We start from the raw sequence: 23,045 nt of genomic DNA, 5'->3' as shown, positions 1-23,045 counted from the left end.
TGCTTTCAGTGATACCGAGTCAGGCTCTTTGCTCGGGCATTGGCAAAGAGGAAAATCAAGGGAAAAAGCCCCCCCAAATCCCTGCTTTTGGAGGCAGGAGGAGCAGCTCTCGCCTTGACAAACTTCCCGGCTCATAAATCCCGCTGCAAAGAGCGGAGCGGGGAGGATGCAGCTGATGTGGCTGGTTTTGTTCCCTTGCCAAGCTGCTCTCTTTGCCCTTTTGTTTGCTTTCTGCCGAGGCACTTGGAGTACTGATGGGCTTGTTTTTAACTAATGACTGGCGCTCACATTATCTCTCCCTAGCATTATCTCCTTCCCACTTTTCCTGTCTCCTGCCTAAAATAAACTGTCAATTACGAGCTTGTTTTCAACGCTTTTGGGATGGGATTTGCCGCGCGAATGCCAAGGGCAGGAGGGCTCCTAGCAAAGTGTGGAGACAATAGCCCACTGCTGTCCTTCCTTCTATAGAGTTATTATACAAAATTAAGTTTTTAGAGTCTGCAGAACCATTTGGAGCAGGGAAGGTGCTTGTTTTCATTCTCATTTGGCTGAGAGATGGGGTTTATCCTCCCTCAATGCTGTCTCTGAGCCCTCCCGATGTACTTGTCTAGTAGGGTGACCTCAAAACGTTTTGGGGGTGACCTCCTTGCTGCATCCCTGCGATCTTACGGGGTTACCACCTGGGTTACCCGTGTTTTTGCAGCAGAACCCAGCACTGGAGCTGGTCCTTTGCAATGCAATTAGTGCTTGTAATATCATTAATAGGGTCCTGGCCACCCTGGCAAGGAAGGGTTGATATAGGGAAGGAGGTTTTCCCAACACTGGGCTGAATCCACAGCTAAACCGACGGCTGGAAACCACTCCAGGGGAATTTTGGCTGCTGGCTTTGCAGGGGTTTAGCCCTGGACTGCAAGGAGGTTTGGGGAACATCAGGAAAAAACACATTTCCATTAAGTTGGTGTTACAATTCAATAGAACGGGGCTGTGGAGGTGGATATACAGCATTGCTGAGCGCTTCCTGGCCTCCAGACCACAGGTTTTGTCTCTTCTGGTGCTGTGAGTGTGTCTCCATCTGCAAAATCCTTCTTGGCTAGAAGACTGAGTGTCTCGGAGGCATTGCAAAACAGAGCAGGAGAGGCAGGGATTTAGTTCCTCTCCTGCCCAGACCTCTGATAATTTCCCATTTATATAATGCCTTCAACAATACACTTTGGAGGGGAGGGTGAAGGGGATTAGCGTCGGTTATTCCAGCCCCGCTCCGCCTCCCTGTGCTTGTAGATAAATCCTGATGTTGCGTCCTATCTGCCCAGGACAGGGAAAACAGAGCTGGGGATCTCTCCGTTGGGATACACCTGCTTTGCACATGCATTTATACCTACTGGTTTCTTTTCAAAGGGATCTGCGGCGATGGGGATGGGCTGGAGTGAGCTCCATGGTGGAAGTTTAGTTCTCCCCAAAGGAGCAAAGGGATGGGTGGGATGCAGTGTGGCAGGGGAGGACATGGTGGGCAGCACTTGGATTTGCTTCTAGATAGACTGAGACATGGGAATACATTTTGGGGGGCTGGGTTTAATGGATAACCCTGGATTTGCTGGTAACAACATTGCTTTTGATGAGGAGGAGGATGCCTAGTTGGTCCCCAAAGTGTGTTTTGCTCTCGGTGCTGATAATGCTTGAAAAGAGGTAGATTATGACAGGAGCGATTTCAGCTGACCGTTGTCATTGTCGCGGGTGCCACGTGATTGCTTTGGAGCTGCTGGCTCCTCGCCGCGAGGTCAAGATAGACCATAACAGCAGGAGGTGGAGGAAATGACTCCAGCTCAGCAGGTATTGCCAAAAGGAGAGGAATCCCACCCAGTTTTGAGGTGGTGGGGATGTAGGTGAGCTGAGCAACCTGTGTGCTGGTGAGTCCTCTTGTAGAGATAAACACCTTCTTCATGACAAGTCAGTTGTTGGCCGTGTCTTTCCTTGTACAAAACCCCCCCTTGGTTTGGCTGGAAATGGTCTGGAAGGGGATTTTAATGGCAAAATGATTTATGTTTCCATCCCAGCTTTGCACTTCCAGAGAACAAGGTTCAAATCTTGGCCCTAAGTCAAACTTTGGAAGATTTCCAGGATGAATTTGGGTGATCCCTTGATGTACCATCATCTGAGATAGTTTTTCTGCTCCATCAAGCATCTTTCTCATACCGTAAGCCCAGAAAAACCCCATTCCCTGCAGATTCAGCTTCTGGACAAGTTGTGAGAAGAGGGGGCTACATGCACAGGCTTTGCTGTTCCACCCCCACACCCTGCTTGCAGCACTGAGAGCGTCCCAAGAGCTGGTGGTTGAATAAAGCTGGATTTCTTGCTGTTCTTCTAAAGATATTCCTGCCAAGTTGTATTGCAGAAGAACGTGGTGACTCAGAGCAGGGTGGGAAGATTTTGGCCACTTTGCCTTGCCCAGCACCCCAAAATATATACAGTGAGCTGCTGAGGAGCAGGGTTTTTTTCAATGTAGGATGGATGACAGACTAGATCTGCTGATGAAGTACCATATAATGGGAGGATATTGCCCCAGAAAGGATGGAAATGATGTATCGCTGCCAGGAACATGGCTAGGTGATAACACTGCTGGTGCAGCTTCTACACAAGACCATCATTCATGGAGAAAAACCTTCAGTGTTTCATCTCTTGCTCAGGCCACCTTACTCTTGTGACTTGATAATAAGATATTTTCCATAAGTGCTGGCCAAAGTGGCTCTTTTTAAGATGTATTTGTGCCCCTCTGCTCTGGTGAGACCCCACCTGGAGCCCCGTGTCCAGTTCTGGAGTCTTCAGTACAGGAAGGACATAGAGCTGTTGGAGCAAGTCCAGAGGAGACCACAGAGATGATCCAAGGGCTGGAGCACCTCCTGTATGAGGACAGGCTGAGAGAGTTGGGGTTGTTCAGCCTGGAGAAGAGAAGGCTGTGGGGAGAACTTAGAGCGGCTTCCAGTGCTGAAAGGGGCTCCAGGAAAGCCGGGGAGGGGCTCTGGATCAGGGAGGGCAGGGATGGGATGAAGGGAAATGATTTTCAGCTGAGAGAGGGGAAGTTGCGATGAGATCTCAGGAACAAATTCTTCACACTGAGGGTGGGGAGGCCCTGGCCCAGGCTGCCCAGAGCAGTGGTGGCTGCCCCATCCCTGGAGGGGTTCCAGGCCAGGTTGGATGGGGCTTGGAGCCCCTGATCCAGTGGGAGGTGTCCCTGCCCATGGCAGGGCGTTGGGTTTGGAAGGGCTTTGAGGTCCTTTCCAACCCAAACCATTGTAGGATTCTACGATTATGGCTTTTTATATATATATATTTTTGCTACTATAAGGAAGTTCTTCACAAGCAGTTGACGAATGCAAACTGACTGGAGACAGTTGGGTTTCCTCCTGATGGTGAGTGAATTTACGCTGTTGTAAGTATAGCAGCGGCGTGGGAGCGGAGTGATGCTAGAGGAAGCGCAGGCAAGCCCAGTTTCCAAATTAAACCCTTCAGCTCCTAGAAATGTGTCTTTTTCTTTTTGGAGTAGAAAATATATCTGGGTGACTTCATGGTGGGAAATGATTAGTAGGGAGCAGGATTTGGGTATTTGGATGCTCGTGCCTCTGAGTTTGTTTGCATGGACCCCCCTCCTCTGCCTCCTGATCTGCTAAAAGCTCCCCGCCGCGAGAAAACAACCCAACTCTTTAAAATTGAAAGGGCTTATTTAAACAACGTTATCTCTTTGGTGAAGGGAGAGAGCATATTGAATGGTTATATTTAGTGCAGGGTGTAGGACAAAGCAGATGCAGAGAGATTTTTAACGCGAGAATGTTAATCACTTATGCCACACCGCCTCGGAGATGGGGGTATGTGTGTATTTTTATATACGCGCAGTGGCATCCCGGCTTGGCTCAGCCCTGGGGTGGGAGCAGGAGCAGGGAAGGGATTGCACCTCGAATCCTGGGTTCAATTCTGGCCCCTCACTCCCAGAAGGACCTGGAGGGGCTGGAGCGCATCCGGAGAAGGGAACGGAGCTGGGGAAGGGTCTGGAGAACAGGGGTTGTGGGAGCGGCTGAGGGCCCTGGGGCTGTTTATCCTGGAGAAGAGGAGGCTGAGGGGAGAGCTCATGGCTCTCTGCAGCTCCTGAGAGGAGGTTGTGGGGAGGTGGGTGCTGGGCTCTGCTCCCCAGGGACAGCCATGGGACGAGGGGAAATGGCCTCACATTGCACCAGGGTACGTTTAGATTGGTTATTAGGAAAAATTCCTTCACTGAAAGTGTTCTCAGGCTCTGGCAGAGGCTGCGCAGGGAGGCGGTGGAGTCTCCATCCCTGGAGGAGTTTAAAGCCGGGCAGAGGAGATGCTCAGGGATGGTTCAGTAGTGGATGGGGATGGTTGGACTCAATGATCTCAAAGGTCTTTTCCAACCAAACAGTCCTACAATCCTAACATGCATGTGTTTGGTCACTGGTGTAGTCACCAATGGTGAGGATGGGATTTGAACATCCGTCCTTGATTTGCTTTTTGACCTTTTTCCACCCCAAAAGCCCATCCGAGTGGCACAAAGCAACGCACCTCTGGGAGATGGCGATACCCTGAAATGCACAGCAGGAGAGATGTGCTTTGGCTCTTTGGGTGTGTGCATGACCCCTCTTTTCTTTTTACCCCCCCAGAATGGAGTGGGGATGGGAAGGAGAGCACTTCCAGGCTTGTAAATGGGCTGTTTAACAAACCTCAGCAGCACTCTCCCCGCCGGCAAGCTGTGAGGAAAGCCTACCGCATTACCCAGCCTCTATTACCCACCCTCACGGGAGCACTGAATTAAAGGAAATATTTTATGATCCTACGCTTCGTTATGTTTTATTAAAAGCAGAGCATCGGCCTCCCCTGCCACATTCATCAGATCAGAGCCTCTGCTGTTTTCTCTTTTTTTCCCCCTCCCTCCCAGGCTCTCACTGCCGTCGCTGTTGTTCCCAAAGCATCCGTCTGCTTGGATCGGCTCTAGGGCCAGTCCAGGGTCTCGTGGCGGAGGAGGAGAATATGCAATGGGGGGGAAAAATGTGGCTGGTTAGTTTATCTAAGGATGCTTTGTATCCAAACTGGCTCGAGGATGTGGAGTTATGCTGCAGAAATAGCTGGTGGATGCAGGAGTAGGGATGGCTGCAAGAAAGTGGAATCACAGGGAGGTGTCACCCCAGGGAGGGAATTGAGTCAGGGATTGAGATGAGTGTATCCTCATGAGAAGATGCTTGGAAAAGCCTCCCCCTGTTTTTCAGCTTTGCTCCATGTCAGGCGATAAAGCCTAGGGTGGGAGGACCTTGAGGATGATGCTGTTTTTATAGAATCATGGAATGTCCTGAGGTGGGGGACCCACAAGGACCATCGAGTGCCACTCCTGACCCTGCACAGAACACCCCAACATTCACACCGTGGGGCTGAGGGCATTGGCCAGGCGCTTCTGGAATATTGTCAGGCTCAGTGCTGTGACTGCTTCCTTGGGAGCTGTTCCCATGCTCCACCACTCTTTGGGGGAAGAACCTTTTCTTGTTGTCCAACCTAACCCTCCCCTGGCATCTTCCTGCTGTTCCCTCCGGTCCAGAGAGAAGAGCTCAGCGCCTGCTCCTCCTCTCCTAGTGAGGAAACTGCAGATCACGATGAGTCTCCCCTCAGTCTCCTTCGTGCTGAACAGACCCAGTGACTTCAGCCGCTCCTCACACTCCTCCTGTCCAAACCCTTCCCCAGCTCCGTGCCCTCCTCTAGATGCTCTCCAGCACCTTTAGACCCTTTTTATCCTGTGGCGCCCAAAGCTGCCCCCAGAGCTCAAGGTGGGGCCGCCCCAGTGTGGAGCAGAGTGGGACAATCCCCTCCCTTGCCCGGCTGGCGATGCCGTGCTGGATGCACCCAGGACACGGTCGCCTTTTGGCTGCCAGGGCCTTGCTGGCTCGTGTTCCACTTGCCCTCGGCAGAACGCCCCAATCCCTTGCCACAGGGCTGCTCTCCAGACCCTTGCTCCCCAGGCTGTGTGGGCACCCACAGTTCTGTGTCCGGGGTTCAAAATCTGGCACGTTTCCTTGTTCAAGGCCATGTAGTTGGCAATTGCCAAGAGGCTCCAAGAGGGAAGAGCCCCCCAAAATGCCACCATCCCGTCTGTAGAGGTAGAGCAGCAAGCAGGGCTGGGAGTTTGCTATATCATCCTTCGAGATCAGCGGCTGAAAGCCAGACAAATATTGATAGCTGGGCGTATCTGGAAGCAGTTGGGAGACAGAAAGGTATTAATTAGCAGTTATTTCTCAATGGTGCAAAGATGGATAGGGATTAAGGTAACAGCCATGTGCATCCTCTCTGTAAAAGGGGCGAAGTAACGGTAAATCAGCGTTATGAATCGGTGCTGTAAGAGGGAGATATTTTTTAATCTTATTAGCGGCGCGGCATTACTGAGGGAGCAAAGGGATTATTAATCACAGAGCATAAATGGGGGAGAAAAGGGTAGCTTCAAATTAGCAATCCTGCTTTGGACAGCGAGAGGGGGAGCGGAGAGGGAGGAGAAATGGCAGGGGATGGAGGGGATGGGGGCAGGATACCAAGGGAGAGGCTGGGATGCGGCCAAGCCCTACTGTGGCCAAATCAGTGCCTGGGAGAGGCGTCTCTGGGCCAGTGCCAAAGCCCGGAGCTGGAAATCCCTGTAGGTTGTGTCTCTTGTAACATAAGGCACGCAGGTATCTGTCCCATCAACCCAGCTGTCGGTCTGTCCCGTCATTTTTCTGTTCTTCCCTCCATCTATCCCTCTCTCCATCCATTCCTCCACACTTCATCCTTCTCTCTACTCACCCCTCTACTCCCTCCCTCTTTTCCCGCATCCTTCCTTCCTCCCTTCCTTCCTTCCTTCCTTCCTTCCTTCCTTCCTTCCTTCCTTCCTTCCTTCCTTCCTTCCTTCCTTCCTCCCTCCCTCCCTCCCTCCCTCCCTCCCTCCCTTCCTCCCTTCCCTTAGCTCCCAACTCAGCTTCCAATGGCACCAATCCGGCTGCCCCAGACTCCCCCAAGGTCATTTTGGGGCTAAAAGGCTGCACATCACTCCCTAAATTGCAAACAGAAAGTGGACTTTTTTAGCCCTTGGGACTCCTGTTTGGCACCTGGTGCTATTTTCCCCCTCCCTCTGCCTGAGGTTCTGCCTTTGGAGAAGTTGTTCGGAAGGAAAAGGGGAGAAAAAAAGAAATTATTAATAATAATCCCTTTCCAGCTCCACGGTTCAGGAATCAATGGTGCAGGCAGAGATCGCTCACGGCAGACACCTGGGGAGGGAGGGGGAATCAATGGCTACCTCGTTTGTCACCAATCAGAAATATGGGATAATTGGATTTCCTGCAAATAGAGAAATAAATAAGCAAATTCATCATCCGGGTCACGGTCACCTACTTCTCCAGGGCCACCTTAGTGCGGCAAATCCCTACCAGCACCTCGCCAGGACTCTTAACTTGATGGGAAACTCAATGGCAGCATCTAAACCTAATTCCTCATATGTGTTCTTCAGTGAAATTGGGTATTTTTGACCCTTCTGCCCACCTCAAGCTCATGTATCTCCCACTAAAGCTGTGTCCTCAGCACAGGAAGGACACGGAGCTGCTGGAACGAGTCCAGAGGAGGCCACGGAGATGATCCGAGAGCTGGAAAACCTCCTGTGCGAGGACAGGTTGGGGTTGTTCAGGCTGGAGAGGAAAAGGCTGCGGGGAGACCTTAGAGCGGCTTCCAGTGCTGAAAGTGTTTTCTAGAGGAGCAGCATCTCCAATAACCCCTTGCTGTTACTCCAGAAGGGGATTTTGGCTGGATCTCAGATGGGTTTATAAAGGGTCTTGCTTTCCCCTTTTCAAGTGGGGAAACTGAGGCACAGAGTGGCACTCACTCCAAAAGTCATCCTTTGCTTCCAGCTCTGCTAATTAGCCCTGGCTGGGATTATGCTTCAGCCTAGATTAACGCCACGAGCTGTGGTTTCAAATAATTAGCTGCCGGTGTCACAATCCTCACCCCAACAAGGGCAAAACAGCTGCAAAACCATCAGCTGCTGCCAGCAGGTCCCTCCTTACCTCACCCAAGAAGTGAAAGTCTTTGCCGGGGGTTTCAGCACCTTTTTTCCCAGGCTTCAACCTCTCTATCTAATCCATCACCTTCAGTTTGGAGCTCTAACAAACCTGGCTGGATACAAATAATTTGCCTTTTTTTCCTCCTGAATTCCATCTCCAGGATGGTTTTTACTTGGCAACGCTTTCAGCACTGCCTGGAGATGAGACCTTCCATCCCAGGTGAGGTTTTCCATAATCCCTCATGCTTAGGGGCACCATCCAGATGTTGCGTCTTCCTAACGCCAGCGTGAGAGGAGACGCCAGAAGGGATCCAGCTGGTGGAGAATCTCTTCTGTGTCAGGATGGAAAGTTGAGCCTGTTACTGGTAAAGAGGGCCTGAGCGTTTGCTGTTGTGGGAGAAATCCTGTTTCCAATCCTTTGCAGTACAGGATTATGGTATGGTTTCTCCTGCCACACTTCATTCCAGATTAAAACCCCACATCTGCACTGGGGGGGAGGTTGGTGGGGATTGGCAGACCCCATACACCCTTGCCATGATGCCCCTTCATTCAAAATAAAGAAAAAGCGGAGAGGGGGTGAATTTTTAGCGTGAATAAGCCCTGGGGAGGCTGCCGAGGTTGTTGGGTGTCCCAACCCCGAGCACTGACCCACGTTGTCGGGGAGGCACCGTGCTCTATTGCGAAGGCTTTTGGGGGAATGCTGCAGCATCGTTGGTGGCCACTGATGGCTCCTGCTCTGCAAAAGTGGGATTGTAGGATCATGGGATGGTTTGGGTTGGAAGGGACCTCGAAGCCCATCCAGTCCCACCCCTGCCATGGGCAGGAACACCTCCCACTGGCTCAGAGCTCCAAGCCCCATCCAACCTGGCCTGGAACCCCTCCAGGGATGGGGCAGCCACCACTGCTCTGGGCAACCTGGGCCAGGGCCTCCCCACCTGCACAGCAAAACATTTCTCCCCAAGATCTCATCTCAATCTCCCCTCTTTCAGCTGAAAACTGTTCCTCTCATCCCATCCCTGCCCTCCCTGATCCAGAGCCCCTCCCCAGCTTTCCTGCTGGATCTATTTGTGGCAGAAAGACGAGACCCCGCAAGTTTCTGTGTAAATGCACACGATTGCTGCACTTGGAGGAGAGGTCCAGAGTGCAGCGTGGGGGAGAGGTGGTAAAGCGATAATGGGGTGAAGAAAGAAAGAATTGGGGTTTCTTAGCAGGTCTTGAGATTAATTAGCGTCTGCAATGAGGTGCTATTAGGAAAAGGAGAAAGCATCTCTCTCTTGGGAGCTATTAGCAGAGGTGGCACACAGGAGGGAATTGTTGCTCTGTAGTTGAGGCCACGGGGGTGGCAGCAGTTTTGGGTGGAAAGCTTTAAGGAAAATCTGGTGCCATGGAGGAAATCCACAGGAGATTGAGAAATCCTGCAGGAACTGGGTTTGCTTAATTGGGGAAGGGAATATATGGAGCGAGAGAAGTGGGATGCGTATGTAGAGTTGGTGCAACGCAGCGTGCATGGGGATGGGTGGCATCTCCCACCCGTTGCACATCATTTTGCCAGGATCTGTTGGCTTTAGCTCGTGGCATGGGAATAAAATTGGGGTGCAACTGGTTTAGAGGTCTTTGTCTTCAGTACCCAGAGCGGGGTTTCTCAACAAGCATGAAAGGCAGGCTGCGCTGCAGGCAATCAGCCCCTGTTTGCATATATGCATACATGCAAATGAAGAGCACGATCTCCACTTAAAAATATGGGGCATCTGAGGCCCTGGTTGACCCAGGTGCTTTGGGGGCTGCATTTTGGCACCAGCAGCTGCTCGTACAGCTGGGAAGAGGTCAGAGGTGCCAGCAAAGCTATTTCTCTGAATCAGTGATGCCACTGGGCTTTTGTGGGAATTTGGCTCTGCTGGACTTGGTTTTCCTCCTCTCCTGGGACAAAACATCATTTAGGACTCTGAAACCTCCCAAAAAAAGCACGCAGAACTGCCAAATCCTTAAATAACCTGTAAATAGGGATAAAGGAACAAGACAGATGAGCAACGTAACGATGACAAACATCCTACCCTGCCAAAAAAACAAACCCTACCACCCATCCCAGGTCACAGCCACCAATTTTAGCAGCGATAAACTTCAGCCGGGTGCTTTAGCACGGGGCTAAAGCCTTTTATTTTAACTGCATTATCAGTAGGGTGAAGATGCAGTAGTAAAACAGACTCTTCTCTGCTCTCCAGCACCGTTGGGAGATGGAGGCCAGCGTCTTAAGCCGTTGGCTTTACGGCACTGTGCTGAGCACGCCACCAGTGTGTAGGGGAAGAAATTATAAATAAAACTTTACTGCGCTGGAGTAAATGCTGCTAAACATACTTCACATCTGTGCGACAGCAGGAGATAAATATTCAAGCTATAATTTATGTACGTGGCTTCCCAAGCTGTGTAGGAGGTGGTCTGGTAGCAGCTAATAAAATATGATATATCAAGAAGACTTATCAGTGCAGCAAGCATGACTCTGCTGATAAGCTGTGTAGGGTGGTGAGACCCGTCTTCTTCATGTTGACTGCTCTTTCTCTTGGGGTTGATTTACAGGGTTTTGGCATTTGGAAGTGTGTTTCCCAAGTAGCTATTGGGTTTGATTGGGTCTCTTGTCTTAATCTGTGTGTGTGCATGTAGAGAAGTGTTCATCTAAGGGTAATGTCAGTATTCAGCCTTGGGAGCTGTCAAGTCCTTGACAGGGGTGCTGAAATATTACCCAAATGGAAGATCTTTCCCATTCATCCCAGTAAGGTACCCCCAAAATCCTACCACTCTCAGTTGTCCGGTGACTTTTGCTTCCCTCCAAACCTCCTTTTTCTTACATTCATCCCCAAATCATCACTTCTCCAAGGACTCGATGATCCAGTGGGTCCTTTCCAACATGGTGATTCTGTGATTCTGTGATCCAGAGCACCCCTTGTTTTATAGTTGGTGGGTTTGGCTTCACATTGGCTCATGTCTCTTGGGATCGGCAGGATGCATCCCCTGGCTTCATGACTTCAGGTTTTACACCACCAACATTGCATCTCTGAGTTTCTCCCTGGGAAATCGCGTGATTTTTAGGTTGAAGGATCCACTGAACATCCAAACAATGCATCCAACATCATCCCCGGTGTTTATAGCAGGGCATGCGCTTGTTCCAGCTGAATGCTCCAGTCATTTTGCCTCAAAACTTCCATCTTTTCACTGCAACGACTCATTTCCCGAGGATTTTGAGCCAGTGCCTTGACGGAGATCTAGTACAAGCAGTAACTTGGCGCTGCGTGTAAAAGAAGCCGAGCTAGGAATGGGCTTTCTCATCTTGTGCTCCAATGAGCTGGAACAGCCGTGCCGATGAGCCTTCACTTAGAAAAGGCGCGATGAAGACGTTAAAGTGGGTTTTGTTTCAGTCCGTACCCAAGCCACATAGCTGGTATGGATGGCTCTATCTGATGTGGATTTATTTGTTGGGAGACACGTGCCAGTGGTGGCGCCGAGCTTGCGAAAAGCTGGTGTTTACATCTATCTTATTAGCCGGTACTTGGTGATGGATGGAGCTAGTGCTTGAGTCATTGGTAGAAGGAAACAAGAGAGGGAAAGGCGGAAATATGGGCAGGAGGAGAGGGAGAAGAGGCAGAGATGGGTACTGGAGATGGAAAAGGAGACCTGGCAGCTTCTCACAGCTTCCATGACCCAAATGACCCATTGCATTTGCACACCTGAAGTTCCCTAAACTCTCACTTTCTGTACCTGAGGCCATTTACCGTGCTGAGGCTGTGCTGATGTGCAAGAAAACCCCGCAGAGCCAAAGCATTTGTAACAGGCTTGTAGCCCAGCATGATCCATTTTGAGCCTCGCTCTTTGTTTCTCTGCAGCCCACGATGTTACTGCACCATACCAGGGCTTAACTATAGGTGCTGCTGTGTAAGATCCAATCTCTGCCCTTAAGAATGTAAAAAATGACTGTAGTGCTCATAATGAGAGCAAAACTGGTCTGAAAATTGATTTTTCTTAAGATATATTGACAGAACTCTTTGGGAAACTCTGATGTGATTGCGAGGTGTTGAAGATGCTCTCCATGATGCAAAGAGGGATGCGTGCAAGTGATGTCGGGTTCCATGGCGTAACACAAAATTAGGCATTATTTTATTCCTTTTTGGCTGGATATTTTTTCCAGGAGAAATTCAGGATTTGAGGAATGCAGAAAAGCTGTGGGCAGGGTTCAAAAGCCTCCTCTTGACTGGATTTTGTCTCCAGCATTGAAATCACTGGAACCTGGGTTTGAGTTTTGCCATATACATCCCAAAACAAAGCAAAACTCTTTGGCTTGAGACATAGTGATACATTTTGACCAGAAAAGCTTAAAACCCTCATCACATTGTAGAGTTTTGATCATTAAATCCTAACTGCAGCAGCCCCCGTAGGGTCTGCCTGTCCCCAGTAGCCCCAATGAAGTGGCTTTCTCAGTTAATCTTGAATCAAAAGGGGTCGAAAGGCCAAACCGGCCACGTTCAATCAATGTATTGATTAAATTATTGATTTACGTTTACAAAGAGCTAACAAGACACAACATGCATCCATAGGAACTGTCAGGTTCCATACACCTACTGCATCCTATGTAGTGAGGCCAAGTGCTGGGTGCTGCGCTTGGGTCACAACAGCCCCATGCAGCGCTCCAGGCTTGGAGAGGAGAGGCTGTAGAGCTGCCTGGAAGAGGAGGTTCTGGGGGTGTTGGCTGATAGTGGCTGAACATCAGCCAACAGTGACCCAGGTGTCCAAGAAGACCAGCGGCATCCTGTTCTGCATCAGGAATAGTGTGGCCAGCAGGAACAGGGCAGGGATCCTTCCCCTGGTGCTGGTGAGGCTGCACCTCTAATTCTGGGTTCAGTTTTGGGCTCCTCACTACAAGAAGGACATTCAGATGCTGGAGTGCGTCCAGAGAAGGGAATGGAGCTGGGGAAGGGTTTAGAGCACAGGTCTTGTGAGGAGCTGCTGAGGGAGCTGGGGTTGTTTAGTGTGGAGAAAAGGAGGCTGAGGGGAGAGACCTCATCACTCTCTACAACTGCCTGAGAGGAGGTTGTAGCAAGGTGGGGGTTGGTTTCTTCTCCCTGGTAGGCAGTGACAGGGGCAAGGGAAATGGTCTCAAGATGTAGCAGGGGAGGTTTAGGTCGGATATCGGGAGGAATTTCTTCACTGAAAGAGTTCTCAGGCCCTGGCAGAGGCTGAACAGGGAGGTGGTGGAGTCCCCATCCCTGGAAGGGTTTAAAAGACAAGTAGATGTTGTACCTGGGGACATGGTCTGGTGTCGGACTTAGCAGGGCTGGGTCGATGGTTGGACCCGATAATCTTAAAGGGCTTTTCAACAGCTCTACATGCTCCCTATGTATCTGATATGTCTTCTCCCTGGCTCTGCAGTTCTGAAGGATTTAGGGGCTGGTTTGGTCCAGCAATCCCCATAAAGAATAATTAGGGGCACAGCTGCGAAGTGTTTCCTCCCACTTATGCAAATGGGCGAGGTAAGAGGAATCTAATTAAATGTTTGTACTTTAATACACCACAGTGTGAAGGAAGATGAATTTTAATTGCCGGCTCTTAATTGTTTGGTCGGCCTGTTAATATCCTATTTACACAGCATTAATACAATTTGTTCTCTGCCAGCAGGGCTCTTCCTCGCAGCGGGTGATGCTGGGTTTCGTGGTTTTATTTCACGGAACAGCCCCGTTTTCATTGAATCATGGATTGAGTTGGGTTAGAAGGGACCTTAAAGCCCATCCAGTTCCACCCCCCTGCCATGGGCAGGGACACCTCCCACTGGATCAGGTCACTCAAAACCCCATCTGAGACAAAACTGTCAAACAACATCAGTCTCAATACCGACACCTGAGGAACACCACTTGTCACCTGTCTCCTCTTGGACATTGAGCCGTTGACCATTACTCTTTTATTTCATTAAACAGCTCCATTTTGCAGAAGCCGTGCCAATTTTTGGGTGGGCAGTGGTGGGTTAGGGGATGTTAGGGCTCAGTTTTTGGTTTTCCTGAAAGGAAAGCTGAAAATTCAAGGAAAACTCAAGACGTTCATGCCTGTAGAAACACAAATGGGCTCCTCCAACCCATTTTTGCCTTTGCAAAAGGACCATCTCCTTTGGAAGTTTGATGCTGACTCCATCTGTCACATCCCATTCCACTCGCTGTTTTGAAACCTGCGTTAAAACCCTTACTCCTCCATTTCAAAGAAGACAAAGTAATTGGTGCAGCAGCTTTCCAGGAGGAAAAGCTCAAGATTCAGCAAAATTTGGCCACTCCGGACTGGGACAGATGTGAATTCTTCACCAGTTCATGCCCCCTGCAGCCCTCCTGGGTTAAGAAGGAGGGGCAGTGCTACATTATAATTGGAAATTGTCCTGGAATATCATAAATAAGGCATTGCCAGAGCTAGGGAGGGAGGGAAAAAGTATTTGCTGTGCTCACAGGAACGGGAGCAACTGCTGGCGTTTAATCTTTAATGAACAAGATGTTGCGAAGTGCTGTGAGTCAAAGCGCGTTTGCTTAATGCTCCTCAGCCCCGGCATGCGGCGGGTGACATCCCTGTCCCCGAGGCTTCATGCATGGCTATGAACCCTTGCACACTGATGAACTCCCCTTGTGCCAACCATCGTCTTCCTCCAGTAGAGAACAGGGAGCAGGATTGATCCCCACTTTTGTTGGGGGTGATTCGTAACCCTTTAGCATCTCAGCTGGCTCTTTTGCGAGGGACAAAGTGCCTGCTCGAGCAGCAAATGCCTTAAATCCTGGAAAATTACATCAATCAGCCCTGCAGTGATTGAGGAAGGGAGTGCTGGTCCCTTTCCACCCCCATCCCTCCTTGTATTTGGACCCCAAAATACCATCCTGGCCCCAGCTTGGAAAAGTGAGTGCCGGAAGGCAGTGAAGGAATTGATGTGAATTATGTATGAGCCCCGCTAATCACGGACTGATTAAAATGATGATGTGTTAATATTATCTCTCCCTGTCACCTCTGCGGAGGGGGGCACGTCGGCACCTGAAGGATGGGGGGGACATAGCAGGGGCAGATGGGGCAGCTGCATCCCCACGTGTTCTCCTCCAGCTCCATCCTGAGGCATCGCTCTGCTCCGGTCCCTGGGAAGGTCACTTGACCATCCCCAAATGCAAAGATGGGACAGGTTGAACCTTGGGGTTGTGTCCTGAAGGAACAAAAGCCATCGTAGGTTTCAGTTTTGCTTTTGGGGAAGCGCTGGGAGGTGCAAAACCAAGGAAAAGGGGTGTACATTAATATTAAGAAATTAATGGTTTGTTTAGATGTAGCTTATGAAATATCAGGAGCGTGGGGAAGATGTGGAGGGCTTCCTTTGTGGTGTTGGGACATGTAATCATGGAATGGTTTGGTTTGGAAGTGACTTCAGAGCCCATCCAGTCCCACCCCCAGCCATGGGCAGGGACACCTCCCACTGGATCAGGGGCTCCAAGCCCCATCCAACCTGGCCTGGAACCCCTCCAGGGATGGGGCAGCCACCACTGCTCTGGGCAACCTGGGCCAGGGCCTCCCCACCCGCACAGGAGAACATTTCTCCCCAAGATCTCATCTCAATCTCCCCTCTTTCAGCTGAAAACCGTTCCTCTCATCCCATCCCTGCACTTCCTGATCCAGAGCCCCTCCCCAGCTTTCCTGCAGGCAATAGGCTTCGCCACCCTGAGTTTTCCAAGGGCTCCCACGGTGCTGGGATGGGTCCCCCTTGGGTGGCCACCACCTGCCCACCCAGCCGCTCTCTCGCTCCTCCTCCCAAACAGGACGAGGGGCACCTCAGACTTTCTGAGGGGGGGTTCAGCCATGTATGCTGCATCCCGGGGGATTTCCATGGGGCAACTGGTTGCTCTCATGTATAAAACTCCCTGATGAGATGCTCAAATGGGGCAGAAACGAGGCTTTCTGCCAGCGCCGTGGTGGAAGCATCCGGCCGCATCCTCCGCTTGCGTGGCCGGGTGAAACCTGCCTCCTCCCTCGCAGCTATTTTGTAATTGAAAGCGCTGAGCATGTTACAATGTGCTCCTTTTATTAATGTGTCACTCCTGATTTAAAAGGACATTTCATTTATCTCTCCCTTCCCCCTTCCCTTTTTTTTTTCCCCCTCTTCCTTAAACTGGATGTCGCAAGATTTCCCACCGTTTTTGAGCAAAAATACTCTTTTTCTCCCCAGGGATGCGATCTAATCAGAGGACTGAATTTCCATAGGTCAGAATGTAATCAGAGGGTGGCCGGGCACAGCTTTCGCTGTGAAATAGCTCTTATTTAAAAAGAGCAAAGGGGAAGGAAAGAAGCTTCAGGGTTTGGAGCTGCCTTTGGGATGCGGCTGATGCTGATAACGCTGAGGACGATCGAGGTGTTGGGTTGGGCTCCTTCTGTAAAAGTGCAAATCTGGTGCTCAGCCCTCTTTAAAAAGCCCTTAAAATTCAGCAATACCTGCCGCTGCTGGTTTCTGCTCCCCAGTAAATCAAAAAAGAAAAGAGACAAAATAGGGATTTTGAGAACCAGCAACACTTCGCCATCCTCCACTGTCGGAAAGCAAAGAGAAGGGGGGATGAGGGATGAGGTTTGCATGTCAACTGCAGCGAAACAGCAGGTTTTGGACGGCTCCATCTGGATTCCTGCTTTATTTTTCAGTGCCTGGCTTTATTTTCCGTGCTTTTCCACCTCTCTTACACTCATCCTTAGCATTTTGGGAGCTGGCTCCTCCGGGAACCGTGCATCTGTTTCTTTCTGCTCTCACTTGTGCTCTTTCCCTCTTTCTTTTTCCCATCTTCTGTGGTGATTTTGCTCTGAATTTAGGCAGCTAACATGCTTTGAGTGGGTGGGTTTTGCCCTTCCCTCCCCTTCCAGGCATCACTGGGACTCCACCATCAGCCCTCTACAGCATCCCTGTTCCCACCCAGCACCAGCACAATGAATCACGAGGCTCCAGAGCCTCAGCTTTGCCATTCAGGATTGGCCAAGGAGGAGAAGTGTGGGAGCATCCCATGGTTACGCTCCACTATTGTTAAGGACCAGATGTCCTCCCAGCAAAGACAGCCCAAATTACTGGGTATGGAGGTGGGAGCTGGTGGGCTGCAGCCCCATTGCCATCTCAAAGTAGAGTTTGCAGCACGTGGAGGGAACAGAGCAAAAATAACCCCCCCAATATGGCTTTTTTAAGGTGTCTGGAAGAAGCAGGTTTGGGATGTGTTTGCAGGAGGAATTTAGAATCCTAGGATCTTAGAGTGGTTTGGGTTGGAAGGGACCTCAAAGCCCATCCAGTTCCACCCCCTGCCATGGGCAGGGACACCTCCCACTGGATCAGGGGCTCCGAGCCCCATCCAACCTGGCCTGGAACCCCTCCAGGGATGGGGCAGCCACCACTGCTCTGGGCACCCTGGGCCAGGGCCTCCCCACCTGAACAGGAAAACATTTCTCCCTAAGATCTCATCTCAATCTCCCCTCTTGCAGCTCAAAACCATCCCTCTCATCCTATCCCTGCTCTCCCTGATCCAGAGCCCCTCCCCAGCTTTCCTGGAGCCCCTTTCAGCACTGGAAGCTGCTCTAAGTTCTCCCCGCAGCCTTCTCTTCTCCAGGATGAACAACCCCAACTCAGCCTGTCCTCACACAGGAGGTGCTCCAGCTTTTGCATCATCTTGGGTAAATGCTTGTGCCGATGCTTTTGCTGCACATCAGCAGAGGTGGGTGGCTCGGGTCACCCAGTCTTGGCTAATTTTGACTTTAAAAATGCACCAACAATCAGGAGATGGTCTAAGTACCTCCAAAACACCTGGGATGGGGGTGCTTCAGCTTCCCGTTGCTGTGCACAGCGTCTGAAATGCAATGCCGTGGAAAGAGGGATGGAAAACCATCCAGAGATGCTGAACTTACAAGCTGGGAACTCCTGTATCTCTGTAATTCGTGGTCAAGAGGGAAAATGCAATCTTAGCTCTGTCTTTGTCACCCATCGGTTCTGCCGCCAGCTTTATTTAATCACCCTGTTGATCCTTGCTGGGGGCAGGAAGGAGATGTAATCTGGCTTGGAGGCTCCCAAGGCTGGTAGATGGAGAGGCAGAGCTTTTCTGTACGCGTGGAGGCTCCATCCCCAGCACGAATCCCTCCCTGATTTCCTTTGGGCAGATGTGACCGTGCTGCAAAACATTTACTCATCCCCCTCCCTTTGCTTTCATGCCTGTTGCTCATCTCGCATTTGGAAATGTCAGAAGCGAAGTTGGGGGAATCGGGGCACCCGCTGTGAGACCTCACCTGACCTTCCTCGTGTCCCTCCTCCTCCTCCTCCCTCTCCCATCACTGCTTCTCGGTAGCTGCAAAGCCCCGAATTCGAGGGGACCGCATGCAGCAGCCGCAAGGAATTAATCCCTGCTTTAGCCGGCTAAAATAAACCAGGAGAGGAGAGAGGCTGAAAAGAAGCTGGCCCTGATGAGCACGGCTGCTGGCGAGGATTTGGGTCGCTGTCAGCAAGGAGGAAAGCATTGGGCTGGGGTTGCAAAGGTGCAGTGTTTAAACCCACCTTGCGGTGCAGCATTTCAGGGCTGAATAGAGCCCTTAATTTAGCCTCTCCCCCTGCTCAGCACCGCGCTCTCCCATGATAGTGCAGCAAAGGACTCATGGTCCTCACCACCATCAAAGAAAAACCTGCTGTTTTGCAAATTTCCTTGCATCCAGCTGGCTGCGGCAGCAAACCTGGGTTTGCAAACACCCCCCCTACCCCCCCCCAAAAAAAAAAGCAATGCAAAGAGGGTTTCTTGAATTTCACAGCCCTGTGTTCAGTATGCCGAGCCATGCTGCCTTGCTGTTGCAGCAGGCACGTGTGCACTCAGCACGCCCTCCCAAAGGTCGTGGGTGAGATTTATTACAATAACACTTGCAACCTGTTTTACGAGTGAGGAGAGCCTCGAATCGCCGGCTGTGGGACGTATGGAATCACCTTCCCCTCTTACGGGACAGCTTCTGCAAAGGAGTCTCTCTCTGCAGCCTCATTTCCAAACTTGCTCCTATTTTCCAGGTTCTCTGGGGTTTCTCTGCCTTGCTCTTCCACCTCATGCAAGGAATAATTAAAAGAAAAAAAAAATGGATTTTTTTTGCAGTGAGATAAGGGCTGTTTTGGGGTGGCCTGGTTGGAGGTGGTGTCAAACGGCTGCAGTCAGGGTAATGATGCTAAAGAAAGACTGGGATCTGCCAGGCTGTCAATCTGGCATCTTCCAGCAGCCGGAGGAAATAGAGGAAAATAAAATAGAAATGCAGTTGCCTGCCCTCCTGACCCTGACTGCTCGTGCTCCTGCAATAGTTTTACGGCAAATTGAGGGGAAACAGGGAGGAAACAGCCAGACAGAACCTCATGTGCTCTGATTTTCCCTCTGCTATGGGGATAAATCCTGCATCCCAGATATGGGGGAGATGGCAGGAAGCATGTTGTTTGCCAAAGCTTAGCTATAAAACCACAGGTTTGGCTTTGGACATCCTCTGATTGTTCAGTTGGACCTGTTTCCATGAGAAATGAGTAATTTAGAGGGTTTTAAAGCAAGCATGGGGTGGAGGAACTTGGTCTGCAGTTGGGAGAGAACCATTGTGGGGCAGATGATAGTGGAGGCAAAGTCATAGAATCATGGAGTGGTTTGGGTCGGAAAGGACCTCAAAGCCCATCCAGTCCCACCCCCTGTCATGGGCAGGGACACCTCCCACTGGATCAGGGGCTCCAAGCCCCATCCAACCTGGCCTGGAACCCCTCCAGGGATGGGGCAGCCCCCACTGCTCTGGGCAACCTGGGCCAGGGCCTCCCCACCCTCACAGGAGAACATTTCTCTGTAAAATCTCATCTCAATCTCCCCTCTTGCAGCTCAAAACTGTTCCCCTCATCCTATCCCTGCTCTCCCTGATCCAGAGCCCCTCCCCAGCTTTGGAGCCCCTTTCAGCACTGGAAGCTGCTCTAAGGGTTCCTCACAGCCTTCTCTTCTCCAGGCTGAACAACCCCAACTCTCTCAGCCTGTCCTCGCAGGGGAGGTTCTCCAGCCCTCACATCATCTCCGTGGCCTCCTCTGGACACACTCAAAGTTGAAGCCAATATCTCTGTAGAAAGGATGGGTTTGAGTTTGCAGGTGGGCAAGGCAGCCGGTGGGATCAGGGCTCTGGGAATGGACCAGGGCAAAGCCTCACAATCTGGGCACCCAGAGTTTATTAAGGGCAAACGTGGGCAGTTTCACAAAGCTGGGGAGAGAAGCAGCAAAACAGGCGGTCCTTGCATTTTGATGCCATAAGCTGGTAAATAAGGTCAGGAAGGATTTTTCCCCAGTTTGTACTTTTTTAGTGCTTGGGAGCAGCCAAAAGTCATCGCTGCAAGGGGGCAAGCTGCCACGATGATGGGCTTGCCCATGCGTTATCCGTACATGGGATGCAGCCAGCGTTTGCTCCCCATGGCAGAGCTATTAATACAATAAACCCATTTGAGATGAGTATTTTAACCCCCTGCTTCATCCTTCTCTGGCACTTCATGTCTCTTTTTCTCTTTTTTGACTTCTCCAGCCTACCTGACCGTCAGCATCGAGCCGCTCCCACCCGTGGTGGTGGGAGATGCCGTCACCCTGAAATGCAACTTCAAGACAGATGGGAAGATGCGGGAAATCGTCTGGTACCGGGTAAGCGGCGCTGATGCCTCTTCTCCACCCTTGGGGGCAGGGACATGAAACCACCCGGGTGCTTTGCTGCTGTACAAGAGAAGGTCAAGGCTGGATGGTGGAAAGAAAGGCAGACGGTGCTCTTGCTGATGGGAATATCCATTCAGTGGAGGAAGCAGGCAGGCTGGCCTTTGAAAACCTGTGAAGGGGGGGAGACGTAAAATGGCTTTGCAATCATCCTGAGGGCTCCACGAGGCTCTCTCCAGGTGTTTCGTTATGTTTTCCAGGTGGATTAGAGGTTGGCAGGCTTGGTTCAGTGCTGGGAGTTTGCATCAAGGCTTGGGGCTGGTCAGGGTTTGGGAGGCGGGGGCTCAAGTCGGCACCAGAGTGTGTGTTGGGTGTGAAGTGATGCAAAAATGTTACGTAGGAAATGAAGCAAAATTGAGGGTGTTTGCAGCTTGTTTGTGCCGGGCTCTTCACACAGGGCTCTTCAAGCCTTCCCCCAAAATTTTTCCCTTTCCCATCCCAGTCCCCAAAATCCTTATGGATGTGAGGTGCTGATCTGGAGCAAAGCAACTCATAGCGTCTGGTTTTATCTAGGGAGGGGGACGCTGGAGGCTGTAGCTTCCTCCCCTCCACCCAACATCACTACCTCGTTGGGGCCTCAGGTTCCTTACCCAGGGAGGAGGAGGACCAGCTGCTGAGCTCTTCTCTCTGGACCAGAGGGAGCAGCAGGAAGATGCACCAGGGGAGGGTTAGGTTGGCCACGAGGAGAAGGTTCTTCCCCCCAAGGGTGGTGGAGCACTGGAACAGCTCCCAGGGAAGCAGTCACAGCACTGAGCCTGACAGTATTCCAGAAGCATTTGGCCAATGCCCTAAAATGCACAGTGTGAAGGTTGGGGTGTGAAGGTTGGGGTGTCCTGTGCAGGGTCAGGAGTTGGATTCGATGAGCCTTGTGGGTCCCTTCCAAGTCAGGACCTGCTCGTTCTATGACCGCTCCCATCTGCACGGTGCCTGGAGCCAGCCTCAGACATAAGGATCTAGAGCAGTATTTTTGGCTTCCCCGAAGGAATTTCAGGCTCAGCTGCCAAACAGGAGTAAAACCCCCATCGTGGTTTGATCAGAGAAAACTTGACGTTCTCCAGGACGGGATAAACCCAGGTCTTTGCTTGCATATTTGCTCACAGAGGAGGCGAAGAAAGAGCTAATTGGGCTGGTGGTGTCAGATGAAGCAGCCACCCTGTGCTGTAAGATATTTGTTCTTGGTTTTACTGTCTTGTTTCTGCCTCCTGAACAAGGAGAATCTCTTCCTTAAAGCTCTTCATCACATCCAGGCAGGTTTATAAATAGGAGAAGGTGCTCTCTCTACTGATATGTATTCAGTTGCCGGCGCATGGTGCGTGCACAGGAGCATTTCCATTGCACACTGCCTGTTTGCTATAAATGTGTGTATTTAGGTGTGAAGGGGATACAAGCAGAGAAACATAACAATATAAACCCCAAACCACCCTGAACCTAAAGTTGCAGCTTGGAATTGGCTTCACCTCCCCCTTATTTTGGGGAGGAGGCTTTTTGTGCAGTGCTCCTTCCACCGACGCTGCCATCTCCACCAGGTTTTTCCTTCCCTTTTCCACTCGGTAATATTGGATTAACCCACTTTCTCGCGAGCCGGGGCTGGATTTGCATAATCCCCCCTGCGCGGAGGGATGCTGGAGTCCTCAGTGAGAGGATGACGCGCTGGGGTGGCCGAGCAAATTATGCTCCGAGAAACCACAGAGAGAGTGGGAGGGGAAAAAAATAACCCAGCTTTTATTTTTATCACCACAAATCTCTTTATCTTTCTTTTTTTTACCCTCCCTTCCCTTTTTCTCCTATTTCAGGGACCTTCCCACATTCTGAAAGTTGGGTTTTCATAGAGCATCTCAGGGTTTCCCAAATTCCCTCCTGATTTTAGGCAGTTTTCTCCCTTTTTCCCCCTCATCTTCTCTCACTCATGGACCTTTGCAGCTCTCCAAAGCCCTGGTTGCAGCTCCTGCGTGCAGGAGTTGACGGATGGTCTTGGGTGTGCCGGGGTGGAGATGTTGGGACTGTGGAGTCGTATTTATAGAGTTTGTAAATCAACCTGACAGCATCTTTGTGCACTACACCTGAGCAGTGGAGTGGGATTGTGTGGGGACTCGCTGGGGCTCCCCTTTCCCCTGGTTCATTTTACAGGGAGCAAAGTGATCTCGTTGAGTTTAAGGATGCTTCAGGGATGCACGTCGGGTTGCAAGGGTGGGGAAGGCAAAAGAGGGTGAGTGTGGCAGCGAACTTGGCAGCAGTTTGGT

At 50.9% G+C, this 23,045-nt stretch overlaps 1 protein-coding gene across 1 annotated transcript in view; it reads left to right on the top strand.

Moving 5' to 3' along the window:
- Positions 1-23,045, top strand: part of IGSF21 (immunoglobin superfamily member 21) — a 47,085-nt gene that overhangs the window by 5,624 nt on the left and 18,416 nt on the right. Inside the window, exon 2 of the mRNA XM_054086079.1 lies at positions 20,627-20,739. Within this exon, the coding sequence (XP_053942054.1) occupies positions 20,627-20,739 (113 nt within the window). The remainder of the gene's footprint in view (positions 1-20,626; positions 20,740-23,045) is intronic.

The sequence above is a fragment of the Cuculus canorus genome, chromosome 21 (genome assembly GCF_017976375.1).
Source record: "Cuculus canorus isolate bCucCan1 chromosome 21, bCucCan1.pri, whole genome shotgun sequence".
Classification (NCBI taxonomy): Eukaryota; Metazoa; Chordata; class Aves; order Cuculiformes; family Cuculidae; genus Cuculus; species Cuculus canorus.
Note: the sequence above shows the minus strand (reverse complement) of the source record. Positions and strands in the feature narration are given on the sequence as shown.